Source organism: Lissotriton vulgaris, chromosome 1_2 (genome assembly GCF_964263255.1).
Source record: "Lissotriton vulgaris chromosome 1_2, aLisVul1.2, whole genome shotgun sequence".
NCBI lineage: Eukaryota > Metazoa > Chordata > Amphibia > Caudata > Salamandridae > Lissotriton > Lissotriton vulgaris.
This window is the reverse complement of record NC_141686.1, coordinates 317,348,445-317,367,735: the sequence shown is the minus strand read 5'-3', so window position 1 is coordinate 317,367,735 and position 19,291 is coordinate 317,348,445. Positions and strand designations below refer to the sequence as shown.

The following is a 19,291-nucleotide window of genomic DNA, read 5'->3' as shown; positions in this document are numbered from 1 at the left end:
TTCTGGCACGTCAACGCCCTCCTAGAAGATGTCGTCGGGGATCGAAGCTGACGAGCGAGCCATGTTTCTTCGAGCTGGTCGGTCCCGAATCATTTTTTGGAGCGGAAAGTGGCACAAGCGGAACAGTCTTTTGCTTCGTGCTCCGGTGAGAGGCAAAGGTTGCACACCTCATGTAGATCTGTGTGGGGAAATTTCAACCCACATGGAGGACACTTTTTGAATGGCGTCCTTTCCATTAGCCAGAGAGTAAGGCCGAGGTAGGCCCGAAGGCCTTCGTCGACAACCGGAATCGAAGACTTCGAATTGGTGAAGAATCGCGTTGATGGGGAGCGCGATCGAAACACTACCGTCGAACTGGGTGAGGATTGCGTGCCGAAGGAAATTCGGTTCCAAACCGGAGCACAGGAAACACATCCGAGCCCGATGGCGAAAAAAAAACAATCTGAGGATGGAGCCGATGCCCATGCGCAATGTGGTCTAAAGGAGGAGTCACCTATCTCGTGACTTCCAAAGAACTTTTCAGGACAAAAACAAACTGCAAACATCCAGGCCCAACACTAGGTGGCGATCTATGCACAGTGTGTAATCCGCAGCTCATATGCCTCGAACATACATTTCTAAAAGGTACCAACGTGACCTCAAAAGAAAAATAACATGACCTCAAAAGAAACCGATTGAATTCATTCCTTTTTTACCCTAAAAAAAAGTAGTTACACAAACACATGCTATGATGGTAACTAGTTGAGTGATAATGCACTTGGTTCCTGGTTTCGGGGAGGGATCAATACTAAAAGAGGCCTGACAAATGCATGCTATAAACAAATAGGAAGAAAGAATAGGAGAGTGAGAATGGAGCCAGCATATAGCAAGCCTATGGGTGGGCTGTAAGCCCGCAGAGTGAATACTGCATGTCTTGAAGACAGCACATGCGCTGCCTAGGCTTGACCTAAAAACAGGATGCCAGGCCTTCTGTCAGTGCTTCATTATTTTACATTTAAGTAATTAGTAGGCCTCGCAGCAGTCTCGTTTGTCTTGCTGTTCTTGTCGTCCGCACACAGAAGAGGCTAATGAGGATCTCTGGCGTGTCTGGTTAGTGCTTCTGGGGACGGCTTTTATTGATTTTAAACAAGGTGAACACGCCCCAGGTGTGATACTACCATCGCAGGTTAGCAATGCTTTCTCTTTGTTCGGTTTAAGCCCGACCAGACTAGCTTTGTCATGTAGATAATACGCCAATATTCACACACAGCACACACACAAACATCCACCCACCCCCCGTTGCACATGCAGCCACACAATGATGAACATGCCTCTACAGCACCTCTAAACATACCTAACTCCAGACACCAGTTGTGCCTTTGCACTTACACCTCCAAACACATTTATGTCATTGCTTTGACTCAGGTCGGGATAAGATTTCATCATACCTTGTCAGTCAGGCGAAGCCAAGAACTTTAGCCAAGGCACCTGACTTCACCCAATTCATTGCAACAAAGAAAAAAATTCTACACCTCCTGTTAATTGGCACCAAAGGGAACAAAAAGATATTTTCAGCCGAATACAATTTGAAAACTTCTAGTCTGTTACCCAAACTTCTTTCTTCCTTTTTTATTAGTATGCTTTTCAATTTTTTATTTTTATTTTCACAGTTTTTCACTCATAAATTGCACTAAGCTTTTAACGCACATAGCAAATCTCATTTATGTTTAGTAAGCCTGGGCAGAGTTTGCGGAGTTCCGCATATCAGAACTCTGAGAAGTGACAAAAAAACGACACCAAGCTACGCTTAGTTTCGCGAGCAGCGGAGTGGGTTACGTCGCACCATCCGCACTGATTTTTAGTGCCGGGTGTTTGTCCCGCGCTGTAAAATCAGAGTGAATGACATCTCGCTCAATGCAAGAGTGCACTGCTTCTTTCTGCCTCTCAAGTAGAAATTCTACTCGAGCCGCAGCTTCCTCAACGCGAAAGGAAAGTTCCTCAACACGAGTGGTAGAGACCATCCATGACCGCCGCTTGAGAAATCTCTCAGGAAAGTGGTCTAGCTTTGGATTTTTCACGCTTGGGCTCACCAACTTACCGTTGGCGAGCGTGAAAAAACTCTGCGTGCGGAGCAGAGTTCACTGTCCAGGCTTAAAGTTTAGCATGTTATAATATTTCGATATTTCTGTTTTTGCTTGAGATGGTTGGATGGATCGATCGATGAATGGATTGACTGATGCATGGATGGATGGATGGGTGGGTAAGTGGATGGATTGATGGATGGAGAATGTTTGAAAGAATGGAGAAAATGTAGATCCATGGATGGATGGCTAGATGGCTGCTATGGATGGGAAGATCGGATTTCATGAAGACACCAGTCCTGGACTTACAGCAGCTCTTCATGTAGTCTGTGGAGCATTCTGTGGTATCTTGGTATTCTCTATGCTATCCTTCTCTATCTCTATTGGAATGTTCATGTGATGCACCTATCAGAATGTTGGTGATCTGCCTGAGAGTTTACAGTTGGCTGGGCTGAGCACCATGTTGGATGCTCCTGGTGGGGTCTCCCTATACAACTTGGAATAAAGCATCTCTGAAATACATCATCTCTTGTGGACTTCTCATCATTACATATTGGCGACGATCTTAAGAAAGAACCTACTTTTGTCAAGTCAAGAAGTACTTCAAACTAGAAGATATTAAGAAAGAATACTTCAAATTATGAAAGGACCTCCTGCAACAAGAAAAGCTACCCCAACTGCCAGCAGGACCCCACCAGTGACCTACAATCGGTCGCCCACAGCAGTCTGGCAGTTGTCCTGTGTAAAAGTGAGTATTCAAATTTGAAGTTGGAGCTGTGCCCTGACGCTGGGTAAGCCAGTTTGTTTTGACTTTGGGACTCACACTGGGCAATTATTGGGCAATTTTGCATTTTGTCCTATTTACAAGGAGAGTCTAATTTATGCTGTGTTGGAGCTGTGCCCTGTTATGGGTTAAACCCGAATCGTTTTTGCTCCTGGCTCATCCTGTGTTATGCCTTCACATGAGAATAGGCATGGACTTTCTTCATCTACGCTGTTTGGGGAAGAATGGTGTCTGATCTAGTATGGATATATGTCCAACAGTGACTTTTCTCGATTGAAAATTGTTTAATTTAAAGTTTGCCCAGAGGAAATTTTTCGCTGCAGTAATGGTCTCATGTTTTTAATGACGTCCTGACACTTTCATCGGTTTTTCACCATGCTTGCCAAAGCTTAAATGTTTTTATGTACATTATTTTGCTTTAATTTGTGCGAAATAGAGCGAAAAACGAGCCTCTGAAGCTATCGTCCGTTCAACCGTCATTTTCCTCATCTTCTTGAAATGAAAGTTTATTATGTTCTTTTTCTTTTCTATTGCCTTCTTTTGTTTTCTTCTTTTCAAAAGTTCTGTAAGAAGAGAGGATGGTTTATATGGTGTAAGAAGGGAGTTTGGTTTGTACGTTTTTTTCCATTCTTCTTTCTTTGTTCTCTTTTTATGGATGTTTTCTCCTTGCTGTTCCTTTTTCCGCTTTTGCGTTCTGCCTGAGAGTTTACAGTTGGCTGGGCTGAGCACCATGTTGGATGCTCCTGGTGGGGTCTCTCTATACAACTTGGAATAAAGCATCTCTGAAATACATCATCTCTTGTGGACTTCTCATCATTACACATTCCCTTCATTCAGCAAATAGAATTTAGCACAGGAAAAATGTGGGGTGATTTGGCTTTAACTTTTTTTGTCATTTTCCATGCACATGATGTGGGACGACTGTTTTAGGTCCAAGAACTGGTTTGGGGTGGTCCCCTTTCAAATCTAATTTTTGTCTGCAAAACATTTTATGCAAAGGGATGGCTCCGATAGCAGATACTGAGCATCCTGGCTCCAAGCAGGCATATCTAAAACATGAGCACAATGAAATGTGAAGCTCTAAGCCTGGCTGTTCTCCGCTTTCTTGCAATAGCAGCCAGCGACGGACAAAAACGCGAGCCCTGACTGGGAACTTCCCCGCTTTTAACAACTGAATGTGCAGACTCGTCTCTTTCCCCTGTCAGCCACCAACCGGCAGTGCTCAGGTACATCTAATCAGCGGCTCCTTTAATTTCTAAGGGTGGCCCTGTCTCCATCCTCCCTCACTTCAGTGTCTGGGTCTCCACTTTCCAGCTACAGGAATGCAATCAGTACACTTCCACTGTGGGAGGAATCTGGGCCCACCCTCCATGTTGTGCTATTTCAAACCAGGGCCATCCAAAATGCATCTATTGGTATAGCAAGCAGAACAGACACACACCAACACCACACTCCCCCGGCCTACATTTCTCTCCCTTTCCGTCTCGATTACTACTACGTGCCGATGAGCTGGATGTCCACGTTCCTTCACAGAGCACTGCTTCTGGTATTACCATCCATGGTAAAGGAACATATTTGTGAGACAATGGTCCCTTATGTCAGCTTAGAGTCAGTCGGCTATTTAGGCCGCCCTGACTCCCGAGCACGCGCGGTAGGGAGACGGTGGCAGTGTCTCCCGGACCCGCTGCTGCCTGTGAGTACTATCAACATCAGAGTGTTTTTATTAGCGATATCATCTGGGCTGCGAGAAGCATTTTTACTAGGAAGGAAACATTTTACTTTTGCGCTTTTAAACTCACTTGACAGACTATTCAGGTCTTTCATTTAAATCCAGCTTTCTCTCCCACTCTCATCGCTCGCCTGGGCTCAATATTACAGTCTGCCCGCCCTGGTCCGACTCGGCAAGCAGTGCCGTTGTGCGGAGGGCGGACAGGCAAGAGCCAGGCTGCACTTCCGGTTAGCCGGAGCTGAGGTTAGCGCTCTAGTGGCTACCTCACTCCGGGCTATTTAGCCACGCCCTTCCTACAAGCGCGCAGCGGTTGCGCGCAGGGGGCGCCTTCGAGCGCGCCTAAGAAGCGCCGAAGAAAAGCCCGTCTGCGCCCGTCCGCGACAGGATGGGGCGAGGGGCGATGGACCCTGGTCTCCTCCCCCAAACAGTTACTGGTAAGGATTCCCAACCCCTCTTTTACTCAGCCCACACTTTACGTAGCCTTAGACCACCTACATGCTGTAGTACAGTCATACCCTGGTATCGCATTGAGGAGGCCTACTCTTGTCCTCTGTGTCGACGCCTATTGAACAACAATTTGCCCCCCCCAGATTCCAACGCTTCTGTCAAAGGTTTGAAAAGCTTTCTCCTAAATGTACGTTCCCTACCTAAACACCAACATCAGGTTTGGGACCTTATACATTCTATTCAACCAGATATATGTTTCCTTGTGGAAACCTGGCTGAAACCCCATACAGTTACAGCCATTGCAATGGGGATTCCCTCTGGGTACAAAATCAAACATCTAGACAGAAATATCAAAACTGGAGGTGGTGTGGCAATTATATATAAGGATAATATACAATGTACAATCATTGAACAACACTCTAACTCACAATTAGAAATTCTGCTTTTTAAAATTCACCTAACTAATCATTTCACCTGGAAGGGTGCTCTGGTTTACCGTCCCCCGGGAGCAGATCCTAATTTTGCACTCACCCTTCAGGAAATTTTAGCCCCACATATAAAATCCAAAGAAGACTTTTTACTTCTAGGTGATTTTAACATACACGTAGATCAGCCAATGCTAACCGATTCCACGGCTCTACTTACAGATCTATCGAATCTGGGCTTGGAATTAAAAAATCAAGGACCTACTCACATAGGAGGACACATGCTTGATCTTATTTTCTCCAATTCCACCAAAATAAACTGTTCCCTGGCCGCAAGTATATCATGGACCGATCACTCTTTGTTGGAATTTATGCTACTAACCCCTGTGAGACCTACTAAGAACGCCCCTCTCCCCCCCTCATGGAGACGTCAATGGCATAAAGTTAATGCTAACACAGCTCAAGAAGCATGGACAGATCCGAACTTTTTAGAATCTGATACAGCGGATCTAGCCCTAGCTAAGCTGAATGAATCCATTAAAAAAGCAATTGAAACTATTGCTCCCCTAAAAAAACACAAACAACATCCAGTGTCAAAACAAGAAAAATGGTATACAAAGGAATTGAGGGCAGAAAAACAAAAATGCAGACGTATGGAGAAAGCTTGGAGAAAAACTAAAAATGAAGACCGCCGTTTGATCTTTATAAAAGCTCAATCAGAATACTATAAAAATATAAAGCTGGCAAGAAAACAACAATTAACACAGCAAATAGCAGAGGCAGGCAATAGCCCTAAGGAGCTTTTTAACATTCTCCAAAACTTTACTAAGCCTACGGCCTGTGAAAGCTCAGACGACTTTTCGCAGGACTTGTGCGACAAAGTCTCGTTGTTTTTTGAGAATAAAATCAACATCATATATGAAAAAATAGTAGCTGCCAACAATATCAATAAAAATAAAACTAATCTCTGTTCCACTACCATTACTACTACAGACAATAAACCTTCTCTGACGTCCTTCCCTCCCGTTACGTATACAGAGCTTCTTTCTCTCTGTAACCATATTAAAACGGGATCCCCCAATGACCTTGTCCCAGCCAAAATGGTAGGCCCTTTGATTCCTCTATTAGGTCCCCACATACTTGAAATGGTCAACATCTCCCTTAGGACAGGCCAGGTCCCGGCAGATTGGAAAAAGGCAGTGGTGAACCCGATAAGGAAAAAGGCATCATCCCCCTGGACAGACCTATCCAACCTACGTCCCATCTCTCTCCTACCCTACCTGGGCAAGATCACGGAGAAGCACGTGAACACCTATCTTTCCCAACATCTGGAAGCGACGGAAGGCCTGGACCACTCTCAATCTGGGTTCAGGCCGAACCACAGCACAGAATCAGCACTTCAAACAGTGACCAATAACATCAAAATGGCACTGGATGATGGCTGCTCTATGATTCTGGTGCTGTTGGACCTTTCCGCCGCTTTCGATACGGTGTCACACAAGGTGCTTCTCCATCGCCTAAAGGAGGTGGGAATAGGGGGAGAGGCTTTGACATGGTTGGAGAGCTTTCTGTCCGGGCGTTCTCAAGAGGTTAGGCTGGGCGCCCACACATCCATCCACAGGGAGCTCAATAAGGGGGTGCCACAGGGCTCATGTCTGAGCCCCACACTTTTCAACATATATGTGGCCCCCCTTGCCAACCTAGCGAGATCCTTCGGGTTCACCCCCGTGTCGTACGCTGACGACACCCAACTCCTTTTTCCCTTTAAAAATCTTACGCCTGCAGTTAAAAGATCATTTGCAGATGGCATGAGAGCCATTGCAGACTGGATGTCATCAAACTGTCTGCAGTGTAATGTCGGGAAAACCGAAGTTATGTTGTTCGGTCAGGCGATGACACACTGGTCATCAGACTGGTGGCCTCAAGAACTGGGCCCTGTCCCTACCCCCAAGAGTAAGATCAGAAACTTGGGAGTATTATTTGACCAACAACTTACCTTCAAGGACCACGTTAATCAAGTAGCCGGCACCTGTTTCCGGGCTATAGGGATGCTAAGACGTGTCTTCCCCTATCTTCCGGATCACCACAGAAAAACTCTGGTGCAGGCGCTGGTTATCAGTAGGGTTGACTACTGCAATGGATTGCTCCAAGGAGCCAACGAGGAGCAACTCAAGAAATTGCAGGTCATTCAAAATACTGCCGCAAGAATTGTCGTGAATGCTCCTCCCAGGACACCATCTTGCCCCCTACTGTCTCAGCTTCACTGGCTCCCAGTGAAGAAACGAGTTCAGTTCAAGACTCTTTGCACCATACACAAGAGCCTAATGGGGATAGGCCCTAAGTATTTCACTGACATCTTTCAGCCTTACATTCCAGGACGCTCTTTGCGTTCCAGTAACCAGCAACTTCTTAAAACACCCAGAATCAAGAAAACCAGACAAGGTGGCCGTGCTCTGGCCTACACTGGACCCATACTATGGAACTCACTACCACTTGAACTAAGGTCAATCACCAACCATTTGATGTTCAGAAAAAAATCTAAAAACCTATCTGTTTCCCAGCTACTAATGCTACTTTATCCCTGAATACATTGTTACTCCTACCTCCATCTGCAGTTATAGCGCGGAGATACCCCTTCGGGGGTCTAGTCAGGCGCTCTATAAGCAAATAAAATAAAATAAATAAAATAAAAAAATATGTTTGCCAGTTTTTAAAGCTTTAAACAGGTGCAGTAACATGTGGATGTTTGTACAACACGGTATTCTACAAACCAAAGAACATCAACCCACTTTGATTGTATTTGAATCAGCCATGTATTTACTTACTTTTACATCCCTGTTCCTGAGATGGGTCTGTAAAAGTGACCTTTTGCCCTGAATTTAGATCCTTTGCCCTGAATTTTTACTGTCACTGCCAAGGATTTGCCTCTATGGCAGATGGTCACCCTATTGAGTTATCGCCATGCCCTCCATAGGCGCAACACCAAAGCGGACTACATCTCCCATCAGCTATTCATGTAATGAAGTCATGTGAAAAAAGAAATTAAATATCAATACAAAAAAGGGAGAAAAAGTATGAAAAGCACACCACCAATTAAAAAACACAAGATTGCATTTATTTTTGTATACACATATTCATATTAAAAACATTTAATAACCAAGCATAATAATCTAATAATTACATAAACAACTCAGTGGTACATAGTCATATGTTTATAACACAATTTCACAAAAAAAGTCATAAAACAGTGGCAAACAATGTTAATCGACGCGCGTTTCGGCGTTTTTGGAAACGCCTTCTTCAGGAGGCACAAATAAATCTGAAAAACATATATAAAGCAAATTTAAAACAAGGAATTGCAATCTCAAATTCCAATTTTTACTGTAAAAAGTGCATATGCAAAATATATATATAACTGTGCTTACATACCAATGACTCCCTACTTAAGTAGCTTGAAGATATAGCTACATAAGGTACAAACTAATAATTTTATATTTGAGCAGTAGTATATGAGCGAGGGGCAATGGGGGGGGGGTTCTTTAGGAGGGCATAAAAGGGAGGGATACCCTATAAATGGGTCAAATACACAATGGTAAAAAAGAGAACGATGAACTCACGTGCTACAAAGCTATGACATTGAATAACCGTATAAATTCTTTGAACTGCACAACTTCCTAGGGCTGCATGAGGAAGGATACATATATATATGTATATATACAGGAGGAAGCCTCTTAATCTAACATTATGTATGACTTCAAATAAAAGCCCCATGTACCTAGATCTCTTGTAGCTATTTACGAAAAGCAATATACAGCAGTCAAAATTATATGATATAAAGTTTTTTAGACAAATCACTAGAAGTTATCTTGGTTGATTAGTATAAGCCGCTTGCATATCTTATTACTAAAATATGCACATAGAAAAATCTGTTAAGATGTTCGCCCTGGGAGCACTGGAAATAGTTCATTGCCAATTGCACCTAAGTATAAACCGCTTGCATGTCTTGATTCTAAAATAGGCACATCGGAAAATATGTTAAGGTATTCGCCCTAGGAGCACTGGAAAAGGTTTATTGCCAATTGCACCTAACCAAGAGACGCTGTGAGTTATTCAATGGATAAATCTTTATTGAAAATCTTTATGACTAGCAGCAAAAGATGGAAAATTTAAATGCATGAAAACTGAATATCGCTGGTTGAACCTTACCTTAGAGAGCACAAGATGCGTGTTCAATACTTATTCTATAAACGTGCACCAAAACGGGACAGTTCACGATCCCTTGATGTTTCTAAGGCCTGGGTGGAAATTTGACTCCACGGAGGGACTTGATATCTAAAATGGCAAAGTGTAACTAATGCAGTTACAAAACAATTCTTTAACGCTCTGTATTTTATGCACGTAGATTAACCCTAAATACGGTGAGGACGTGTATCTTACCATTAATATGGAAATGAGCACGTGTGTAACACCTGTGGCGGCCGTGCTGAAAATAACCGTTGGCGTCACACTTGCGCTGGAGGAGTAGGATACCTCGACGTATAAAGAAAGCCCTTCTTTAAGTTTCTTAACTGGATAAAGTTGTAGCTAAATGTCGGGCTACGTTTCTAGAAGGGGAAAACAAAGTGGCTACTAATACGATAGAAATCAAGTATACTTTGTATCACCAATACATTAGTAGCTTTGGTGTATGTTGTAGATTTGTTTCTTACCGTAAATATGACACAAGAGCGTATTCAACAGTCTCTGGGAGCCACATAAACAATATCTGGTGGAAGCTTCCAGCCGTTCGGGAAGTGAAATAATTCGAAGTGCCCTTCTTTGACTAAGTGGACTATATACACAAAGGGCCGTCCGTCCGACTTTGATACTAAAAAAGAATTTTGACAGACCTATGGTTACAATTCAATGGACAGATGATCTATATTCCGTGTGCAGTACTAAGCTAAAGTTCCAAGCGTGGGCAGCTATCTTACCGAAGATAAGGAGTCACGGACGGTTGCATCAACCTGCGGGAACCACGCACGAGATATCTGCTGGCGTCCCGCAGCCGTTGGAAGTGATGAATGACCCGACCGAATGCTAAGCCCCTCCTTAAGTATGTGTAACTTGTTTGCCTATAGTGACGTACCGGCCTACCAGTTCCTCCTGTTAAAGGGAAAGGAGCTCGAAATTACCGCTAGGTAAAGCGAAATAAACAACGCGTCACAAGATTCAGAAAGGATGGCACGTATCTTATATTGTACCCAGATGGGGGGATGTCTAAAAAGCCCACCTATTAGATCTTAGTGTGAAGGCAATATTCACAAATGATAAAGACTAAGCTGAGTGTACCGGGCGGCAGAAGAGGGGCTTATTAGCATATTTCCACGTTGTAACTCGATGGCTAGCACAGGACACCCGATCCACTATCAATATGTAATCTATAAATGCCTTAATGGGAGGAGTGTTCTCCCAGTAATAAAAGGTGTTCTCAAATATGACTGGATCAACGTTAAAGCCGCGGGTCTCAGCTAAGCTGCTATTGACGGAATTTTTCTGCCCAGGAAATTCCCCTCTAGTTAAAAGGTTATTATCAGGGTGCTCCTTATGAAAAAGTTCTTGGACTAGGGTTGGACCACAAAGGACCATCTTCAATTCTAATACAGATAGCATTTTTGTTGGAGACAGATTGATCACGGAGAATGCCCTGTATGTAGAGTTATACAATGGCATTCTCCCAGGGAATTTCGTTGTTTAATCCCCTCTTATGTGTGTCCAGAACAAAAATCCAAAAAACTTCTCGTTTTTTGCGGATGGCGCATCCACCCTTACTATCAGGGGTTTTAATCTTTTCTAAGATGCGCCAATGCAGTTCTTCAGGTTTGTGCTGTAGGTCAAGGAGGTGTTTCACTAGAGGTGCATTTAGTTTCTGAGTTTTGATAGCTGATCTATGCTCTGTGAGCAGTGTTTGAATCGATCTACATGTTTCGCCGACGTAGCCTGGGCCACATGGGCAACTGATGAAATAGACCACATTTGTGGTTTTACAGTTCCATAAGTCGGTTGCTTTAAAGGTGGAGCCATTGTGGGTGAACACCTCTCCAACCATGATGTTTTTACAAGATTTGCAAGAGGAACAAGGAACTGTTCCTCTGACCGGCAGATTGGTCAGTAATGATCTCTGAGTTTGATTGCTAATGGGCAATGTGGGGTTGAACTTGGAATGAACTATTTTATCTTTAAGATTTCTATTTCTCCTATGTGCAAATAGGGGTTTCGATAAGGCAGACTTAGAGGATGGATTGCAATTCAAAATATGCCAATTGGCATTGATAATCTGTCTTATGCGTTCATTCATGGTGGAATGTGTGGTTATACACACAAGTTGATCGTTGGCCTGATATTCTTTAGATGTTAGTAACGCGTCTCGATCGAAAAATCGAGCACGTTTGTAAGAGTTTCTTATTAATCTGTGTGGATATCCACGGTCAAGGAACTTTTTACGCATAATTGCCGCTTGTTTGTCATAATCAGACAAGTTGGAACAATTTCTGCGGACCCTGAGTTATTGGGAGAAAGGAATACTTTCTCGTTGGCATTTGGGGTGGAAACTACTGAAATGTAGTAGAGTATTTCGAGCAGTTTTTTTCACAAATAAGTCAACTTCCAATTTGTTATTGTTGACTCGAATTAAAAGATCTAGAAATTCGACTTGCTTCTCATTATGATGCGCAGTAAATTTCAAATTGCTGTCGGTCAGATTGATCTACTCTAGGAACTCCAGAAGCGTATCTTTCCCATTGGTCCAGATAAAAAAGATGTCGTCAATATATCTGGACCAATGGGAAATCTATTCAAAAAAGGGTGCTATTTCGTTGTCTATAAATTGTTCCTCAAAACGGGACATATATATGTTGGCTATCGATGGAGCCACCGACGCCCCCATACTAACACCCCTGAGTTGGCGGTAGATATCTTTACCGAATTCAAGGACATTCTCTGTCAAGACAATGAATAGACAATCAATTAAGAATTTCTTGGGACATATGATGTTGTGTTTATCTATAAACCAATCAGTTGCTCTAATCGCTTCATCTATCGGAATGTTGCTATAGAGAGATTCGATATCTAGAGTTACTAGTATATCTCTCCCTGGTATGATATCTAGGTTTTCTACTATATTAATCATGTGGCAAGTGTCTTTTACATAGGATTTGATTTTTGGGATATGTGGTCTTATGAAATGATCTACGAATTTTGATAAGGGTTCTGTCGGGGTGCCAATAGTTGACACAATTGGTCTGTATGGAGGATTTTCTGAATTCTTATGTATTTTCGGAAGACCGTAAATACAGGCAGTTTTGAATTTGCTATTGTTTAAAAATTCATGATCTTTGGTATTGATATCACCATTTGATAAGGCATCATTAGAATTACAGTTGATTTTTAAGTAAGTTGAACTGTCACTTAACATTCTATTCATATTCTGTTCATAGTCGCTGGAATTGAGGACAACAATGCCTCCTCCCTTATCTGCTCCTTTAATCGTTAATTCTTTGTTATCTGAGAGCTCTTTGAGGGCTAGTGATTCATTTTTCGTCAGGTTGTATTTTGGTTTGGGAATATATTTTAAAGTTCTTTCTAGTTTTTTAATAACAACTAACTCAAAGGCCGCTACTTCTGGCCCTAATTGATCTAAACCAGGAGTAAAAGAGGAGGGTAGTGAAATTTCATTCTGCCTTTGTCTATTTAAATCATATACATTGTTCTCTTTATCCTGAAAAAACTTTCTCAATTAATAAGAAACTCTTACAAACGTGCTCGATTTTTCGATCGAGACGCGTTACTAACATCTAAAGAATATCAGGCCAACGATCAACTTGTGTGTATAACCACACATTCCACCATGAATGAACGCATAAGACAGATTATCAATGCCAATTGGCATATTTTGAATTGCAATCCATCCTCTAAGTCTGCCTTATCGAAACCCCTATTTGCACATAGGAGAAATAGAAATCTTAAAGATAAAATAGTTCATTCCAAGTTCAACCCCACATTGCCCATTAGCAATCAGACTGAGAGATCATTACTGACAAATCTGCCGGTCAGAGGAACAGTTCCTTGTTCCTCTTGCAAATCTTGTAAAAACATTATGGTTGGAGAGGTGTTCACCCACAATGGCTCCACCTTTAAAGCAACCGACTTATGGAACTGTAAAACCACAAACGTGGTCTATTTCATCAGTTGCCCATGTGGCCTAGGCTACGTCGGCGAAACATGTAGATCGATTCAAACACGGCTCACAGAGCATAGATCAGCTATCAAAACTCAGAAACTAAATGCACCTCTAGTGAAACACTTCCTTGACCTACAGCACAAACCTGAAGAACTGCATTGGCGCATCTTAGAAAAGATTAAAACCCCTGATAGTAAGGGTGGATGCGCCATCCGCAAAAAACGAGAAGTTTTTTGGATTTTTGTTCTGGACACACATAAGAGGGGATTAAACAACGAAATTCCCTGGGAGAATGCCATTGTATAACTCTACATACAGGGCATTCTCCGTGATCAATCTGTCTCCAACAAAAATGCCATCTGTATTAGAATTGAAGATGGTCCTTTGTGGTCCAACCCTAGTCCAAGAACTTTTTCATAAGGAGCACCCTGATAATAACCTTTTAACTAGAGGGGAATTTCCTGGGCAGAATAATTCCTTCAATAGCCGCTTAGCTGAGACCCGCGGCTTTAACGTTGATCCAGTCATAGTTGAGAACACCTATTATTACTGGGAGAACACTCCTCCCATTAAGGCATTTTCAGATTACATATTGATAGTGGATCGGGTGTCCTGTGCTAGCCATCGAGTTACAACGTGGAAATATGCTAATAAGCCCCTCTTCTGCCGCCCGGTACACTCAGCTTAGTCTTTATCATTTGTGAATATTGCCTTCACACTAAGATCTAATAGGTGGGCTTTTTAGACATCCCCCCATCTGGGTACAATATAAGATACGTGCCATTCTTTCTGAATCTTGTGACGCGTTGTTTATTTCGCTTTACCTAGCGGTAATTTCGAGCTCCTTTCCCTTTAACAGGAGGAACTGGTAGGCCGGTACGTCACTATAGGCAAACGAGTTACACACACTTAAGGAGGGGCTTAGCATTCGGTCGGGTAATTCATCACTTCCAACGGCTGCGGGACGCCAGCAGATATCTCGTGCGTGGTTCCCGCACGTTGATGCAACCGTCCGTGACTCCTTATCTTCGGTAAGATAGCTGCCCACGCTTGGAACTTTAGCTTAGTACTGCACACGGAATATAGATCATCTGTCCATTGAATTGTAACCATAGGTCTGTCACAATTCTTTTTTAGTATCAAAGTCGAACGGACGGCCCTTTGTGTATATAGTCCACTTAGTCAAAGAAGGGCACTTCGAATTATTTCACTTCCCGAACGGCTGGAAGCTTCCACCAGATATTGTTTATGTGGCTCCCGGAGACTGTTGAATACGCTCTTGCGTTCATATTTACGGTAAGAAACAAATCTACAACATACACCAAAGCTACTAATGTATTGGTGATACAAAGTATACTTGATTTCTATCGTATTAGTAGCCACTTTGTTTTCCCCTTCTAGAAACGTAGCCCGACATTTAGCTACAACTTTATCCAGTTAAGAAACTTAAAGGGCTTTCTTTATACATCGAGGTATCCTACTCCTCCAGCGCAAGTGTGACGCCAACGGCTATTTTCAGCTCGGCCGCCACAGGTGTTACACAAGTGCTCATTTCCATATTAATGGTAAGATACACGTCCTCACCGTATTTAGGGTTAATCTATGTGCATAAAATACAGAGCGTTAAAGAATTGTTTTGTAACTGCATTAGTTACACTTTGCTATTTTAGATATCAAGTCCCTCCATGGAGTCAAATTTCCACCCAGGCCTTAGAAACATCAAGGGATTGTGAACTGTCCCGTTTTGGTGCACGTTTATAGAATAAGTATTGAACACGCATCTTGTGCTCTCTACGGTAAGGTTCAACCAGCGATATTCAGTTTTCATGCATTTAAATTTTCCATCTTTCGCTTCTAGTCATATAGATTTTCAATAAAGATTTATCCATTGAATAACTCACAGCGTCTCTTGGTTAGGTGCAATTGGCAATAAACCTTTTCCAGTGCTCCTAGGGCGAATACCTTAACATATTTTCCGATGTGCCTATTTTAGAATCAAGACATGAAAGCGGTTTATACTTAGGTGCAATTGGCAATGAACTATTTCCAGTGCTCCCAGGGCGAACATCTTAACAGATTTTTCGATGTGCCTATTTTAGTAATAAGATATGCAAGCGGCTTATACTAATCAACCAAGATAACTTCTAGTGATTTGTCTAAAAAACTTTATATCATATAATTTTGACTGCTGTATATTGCTTTTCGTAAATAGCTACAAGAGATATAGGTACATGGGGCTTTTATTTGAAGTCATACATAATGTTAGATTAAGAGGCTTCCTCCTGTATATATACATATATATATGTATCCTTCCTCATGCAGCCCTAGGAAGTTGTGCAGTTCAAAGAATTTATAAGGTTATTCAATGTCATAGCTTTGTAGCACGTGAGTTCATCGTTCTATTTTTTACCATTGTGTATTTGACCCATTTATAGGGTATCCCTCCCTTTCATGCCCTCCTAAAGAACCCCCCCCCCCAATTCCCCCTTGCTCATATACTACTGCTCAAATATAAAATATTAGTTTGTACCTTATGTAGCTATATCTTCAAGCTACTTAAGTAGGGAGTCATTGGTATGTGAGCACAGTTATATATATATTTTGCATATGCACTTTTTACAGTTAAAATTGGAATTTGAGATTGCAATTCCTTGTTTTAAATTTGCTTTATATATGTTTTTCAGATTTTATTGTGGCTCCTGAAGAAGGCGTTTCCAAAAACGCCGAAACGCGCGACGATTAACATTGTTTGCCACTGTTTTATGACTTTTTTTGTGAAATTGTGTTATAAACATATGACTATGTACCACTGAGTTGTTTATGTAATTATTAGATTATTATGCTTGGTTATTAAATGTTTTTAATATGAATATGTGTATACAAAAATAAATGCAATCTTGTGTTTTTTAATTGGTGGTGTGCTTTTCATACTGTTTCTCTTTTTTTTGTATTGATATTTAATTACTTTTTTCACATTGTCTATTTCCCTGTATTATGAATTCAGTTTCTTAACAGGGGGTCCTTGTTGTTTACATTGTAATGAAGTCATGACCAGATGGCAAATGCCTTACTAACAAACTTTTTTTCCACCTGCCCTGCATCCCAGTCAGATGGACAGAAACACATGAGGCAGGGACGCAGGAATCTACAGGTAAGGCAGGGCATCTGGACACCTACACTATATCTCTCTTATTTTGCATCCTGGCATATACGAAAATGTTATGAGAGCATATATATATGAGAGCTAGTTGCATGCTCTGTATCAACTTCTAACATCTCAGCTCATGTCGCCATTAATTCTATTAGTGATGCTGCCCCTTCACTCCCCCTGGTGAGATGTAATCACATGAGTTCATGATTTAGGCCAGGCAGCAGTTGTAATGATTTGCAAGGACTCAAGGTCCTGAGGCTGAAGGTCCTGAGGCTGAAGGTCCTAAGAGCTGAAGGTCCTGAGAGCTGAAGGTCCTGAGGCTGAAGGTCCTAAGAGCTGAAGGTCCTAAGAGCTGAAGGTCCTAAGAGCTGAAGGTCCCGAGGGTGAAGGTCCCGAGGGTGAAGGTCCCGAGGGTGAAGGTCCCGAGGGTGAAGGTCTCGAGGGTGAAGGTCCCGAGGGTGAAGGTCCCGAGGGTGAAGGTCCCGAGGGTGAAGGTCCCGAGGGTGAAGGTCCCAAGGGTGAAGGTCCCAAGGGTGAAGGTCCGGAGGCGGAAGGTCCGGAGGCGGAATGTCCGGAGGCGGAAGGTCCAGAGGCGGAAGGTCCAGAGGCGGAAGGTCCAGAGGCGGAAGGTCCAGAGGCGGAAGGTCCAGAGGCGGAAGTTCCGGAGGCGGAAGTTCCGGAGGCGGAAGTTCCGGAGGCCAAAAGCCCAGAGGCCAAAAGCCCGGAGGCTGAAGGTGCTGAGGCTGAAGGTGCTGAGGCTGAGGGTCCGGAGACCGAAGGTGCTGAGGCCGAAGGTGCTGAGGCCGAAGGTGCTGAGGCCGAAGGGCCTGAGGCCGAAGGTTTGGTCATACTACATACGTGCTTAGGGGACCATGTTTGTATGTGGCAAAAAGGATCCAGAAGGGGTGGTTCTGGGTTTCTAGATATTTGTAGAAAGGAATTGAACTTTACATGAAGCTCCCAGAGGAGCACAGCATTTGCCCAGACCCTTCACAGTCTAGCGTGATGATGGCACTTGGCAGAGCTCCATGAAACAGCACCTCTAATCAAGTCTTTCCCACTCTGGTAACTGTCTGGGTGGAGCTGCTCTGGTGTTGGTTGGCTTGTCAATCATAACACACAACCTAAGGGGTCTGGGGCACCCACTCATCAAGAATACTCACGTAAAAGGGATCTCCATGAAGCACGTCTTTTACGAGAGTGAAGCACGGGTACTGCAGGATGGATACGAGTGCAGACAGCGCGAACAGAAGACCATAGAGCTTCCCAAAGTGTGCGAGAGGAAATCTGAGGGAGAAATCAAGTGAAATGGACAATGTCACCAAAACTATAACTTCACACTGAGAATGCCCACTCCACACACAACCATGTAAGGTCACACCTCACCACACAACCCCACCTGGTCACACCTCCACACACAACCCCACCTGGTCAGACCCCCACACACAACCCCACCCGGTCAGACCCCCACACACAACCCCACCCGGTCACACCTCCACACACAACCCCACCCGGTCACACCTCCACACACAACCCCACCCGGTCACACCTCCACACACAACCCCACCCGGTCACACCTCCACACACAACCCCACCTGGTCACACCCCCACACACAACCCCACCTGGTCACACCTCCACACACAACCCCACCCGGTCACACCTTCACACACAACCCCACCTGGTCACACCTCCACACACAACCCCACCTGGTCACACCTCCACACACAACCCCACCTGGTCACACCTCACACAACCCCACCCGGTCACACCTCCACGCACAACCCCACCTGGTCACACCTCCACACACAACCCCATCTGGTCACACCTCCACACACAACCCCACCCGGTCACACCTTCAAACACAACCCCACCTGGTCACACCTCCACACAACCATACCTGGCCACACATCCACCCACAACCCTATCTGGTCACACCTCCACCCACAACCCTATCTGGTCACACCTCCACACTCAACCCTGTTGGAATGAAAATGTTTTAGCTGAATTCTTCATGCATTACATGTTTAAAGTTAGAATTTGCAGCACTATTTTGTATTCAGCCGCCATTTTGAGCCATGATCAAAATTAACTTCCGTCTCACTCTGTCTTCCTCAGCAGAAAGCAGCTGCAATATTTTCTTTCTTGTTTGTCTCCTAGGTTAAGCTTCACTGTGCTCATGAATAATGAGCACAGCTAATGAATAGACTGTTTTGTCATTGCATGCCTTTCTTGCTGGATAGGAGAACTCCCACCCTTAGAGCGGCAGGTACAGGCGGAGTAACCTTGACGCTGAAATGGATTGCAGGATTGCAACCCATCCTTCTGTATCTCTTTTTTTCCCACTAGCTACCACCTGGAAATTTCCAGTCTGGGCGTGTCTTTAGCGATTCTGAAGATGTACATTATGTGTTGTCATGTTGGCGGGGGTCAGTCCCTCAGCAGCAATCTAAGGAGGCTGGTCAGACCAGACCCCACT

General features: G+C 43.5%; 1 protein-coding gene across 1 annotated transcript in view; it reads right to left on the bottom strand.

The window, feature by feature from the left end:
- Window positions 1-19,291, bottom strand: part of LOC147736607 (equilibrative nucleobase transporter 1-like) — a 569,280-nt gene that overhangs the window by 16,483 nt on the left and 533,506 nt on the right. Inside the window, exon 11 of the mRNA XM_086953785.1 lies at window positions 17,978-18,101. Within this exon, the coding sequence (XP_086809911.1) occupies window positions 17,978-18,101 (124 nt within the window). The remainder of the gene's footprint in view (window positions 1-17,977; window positions 18,102-19,291) is intronic.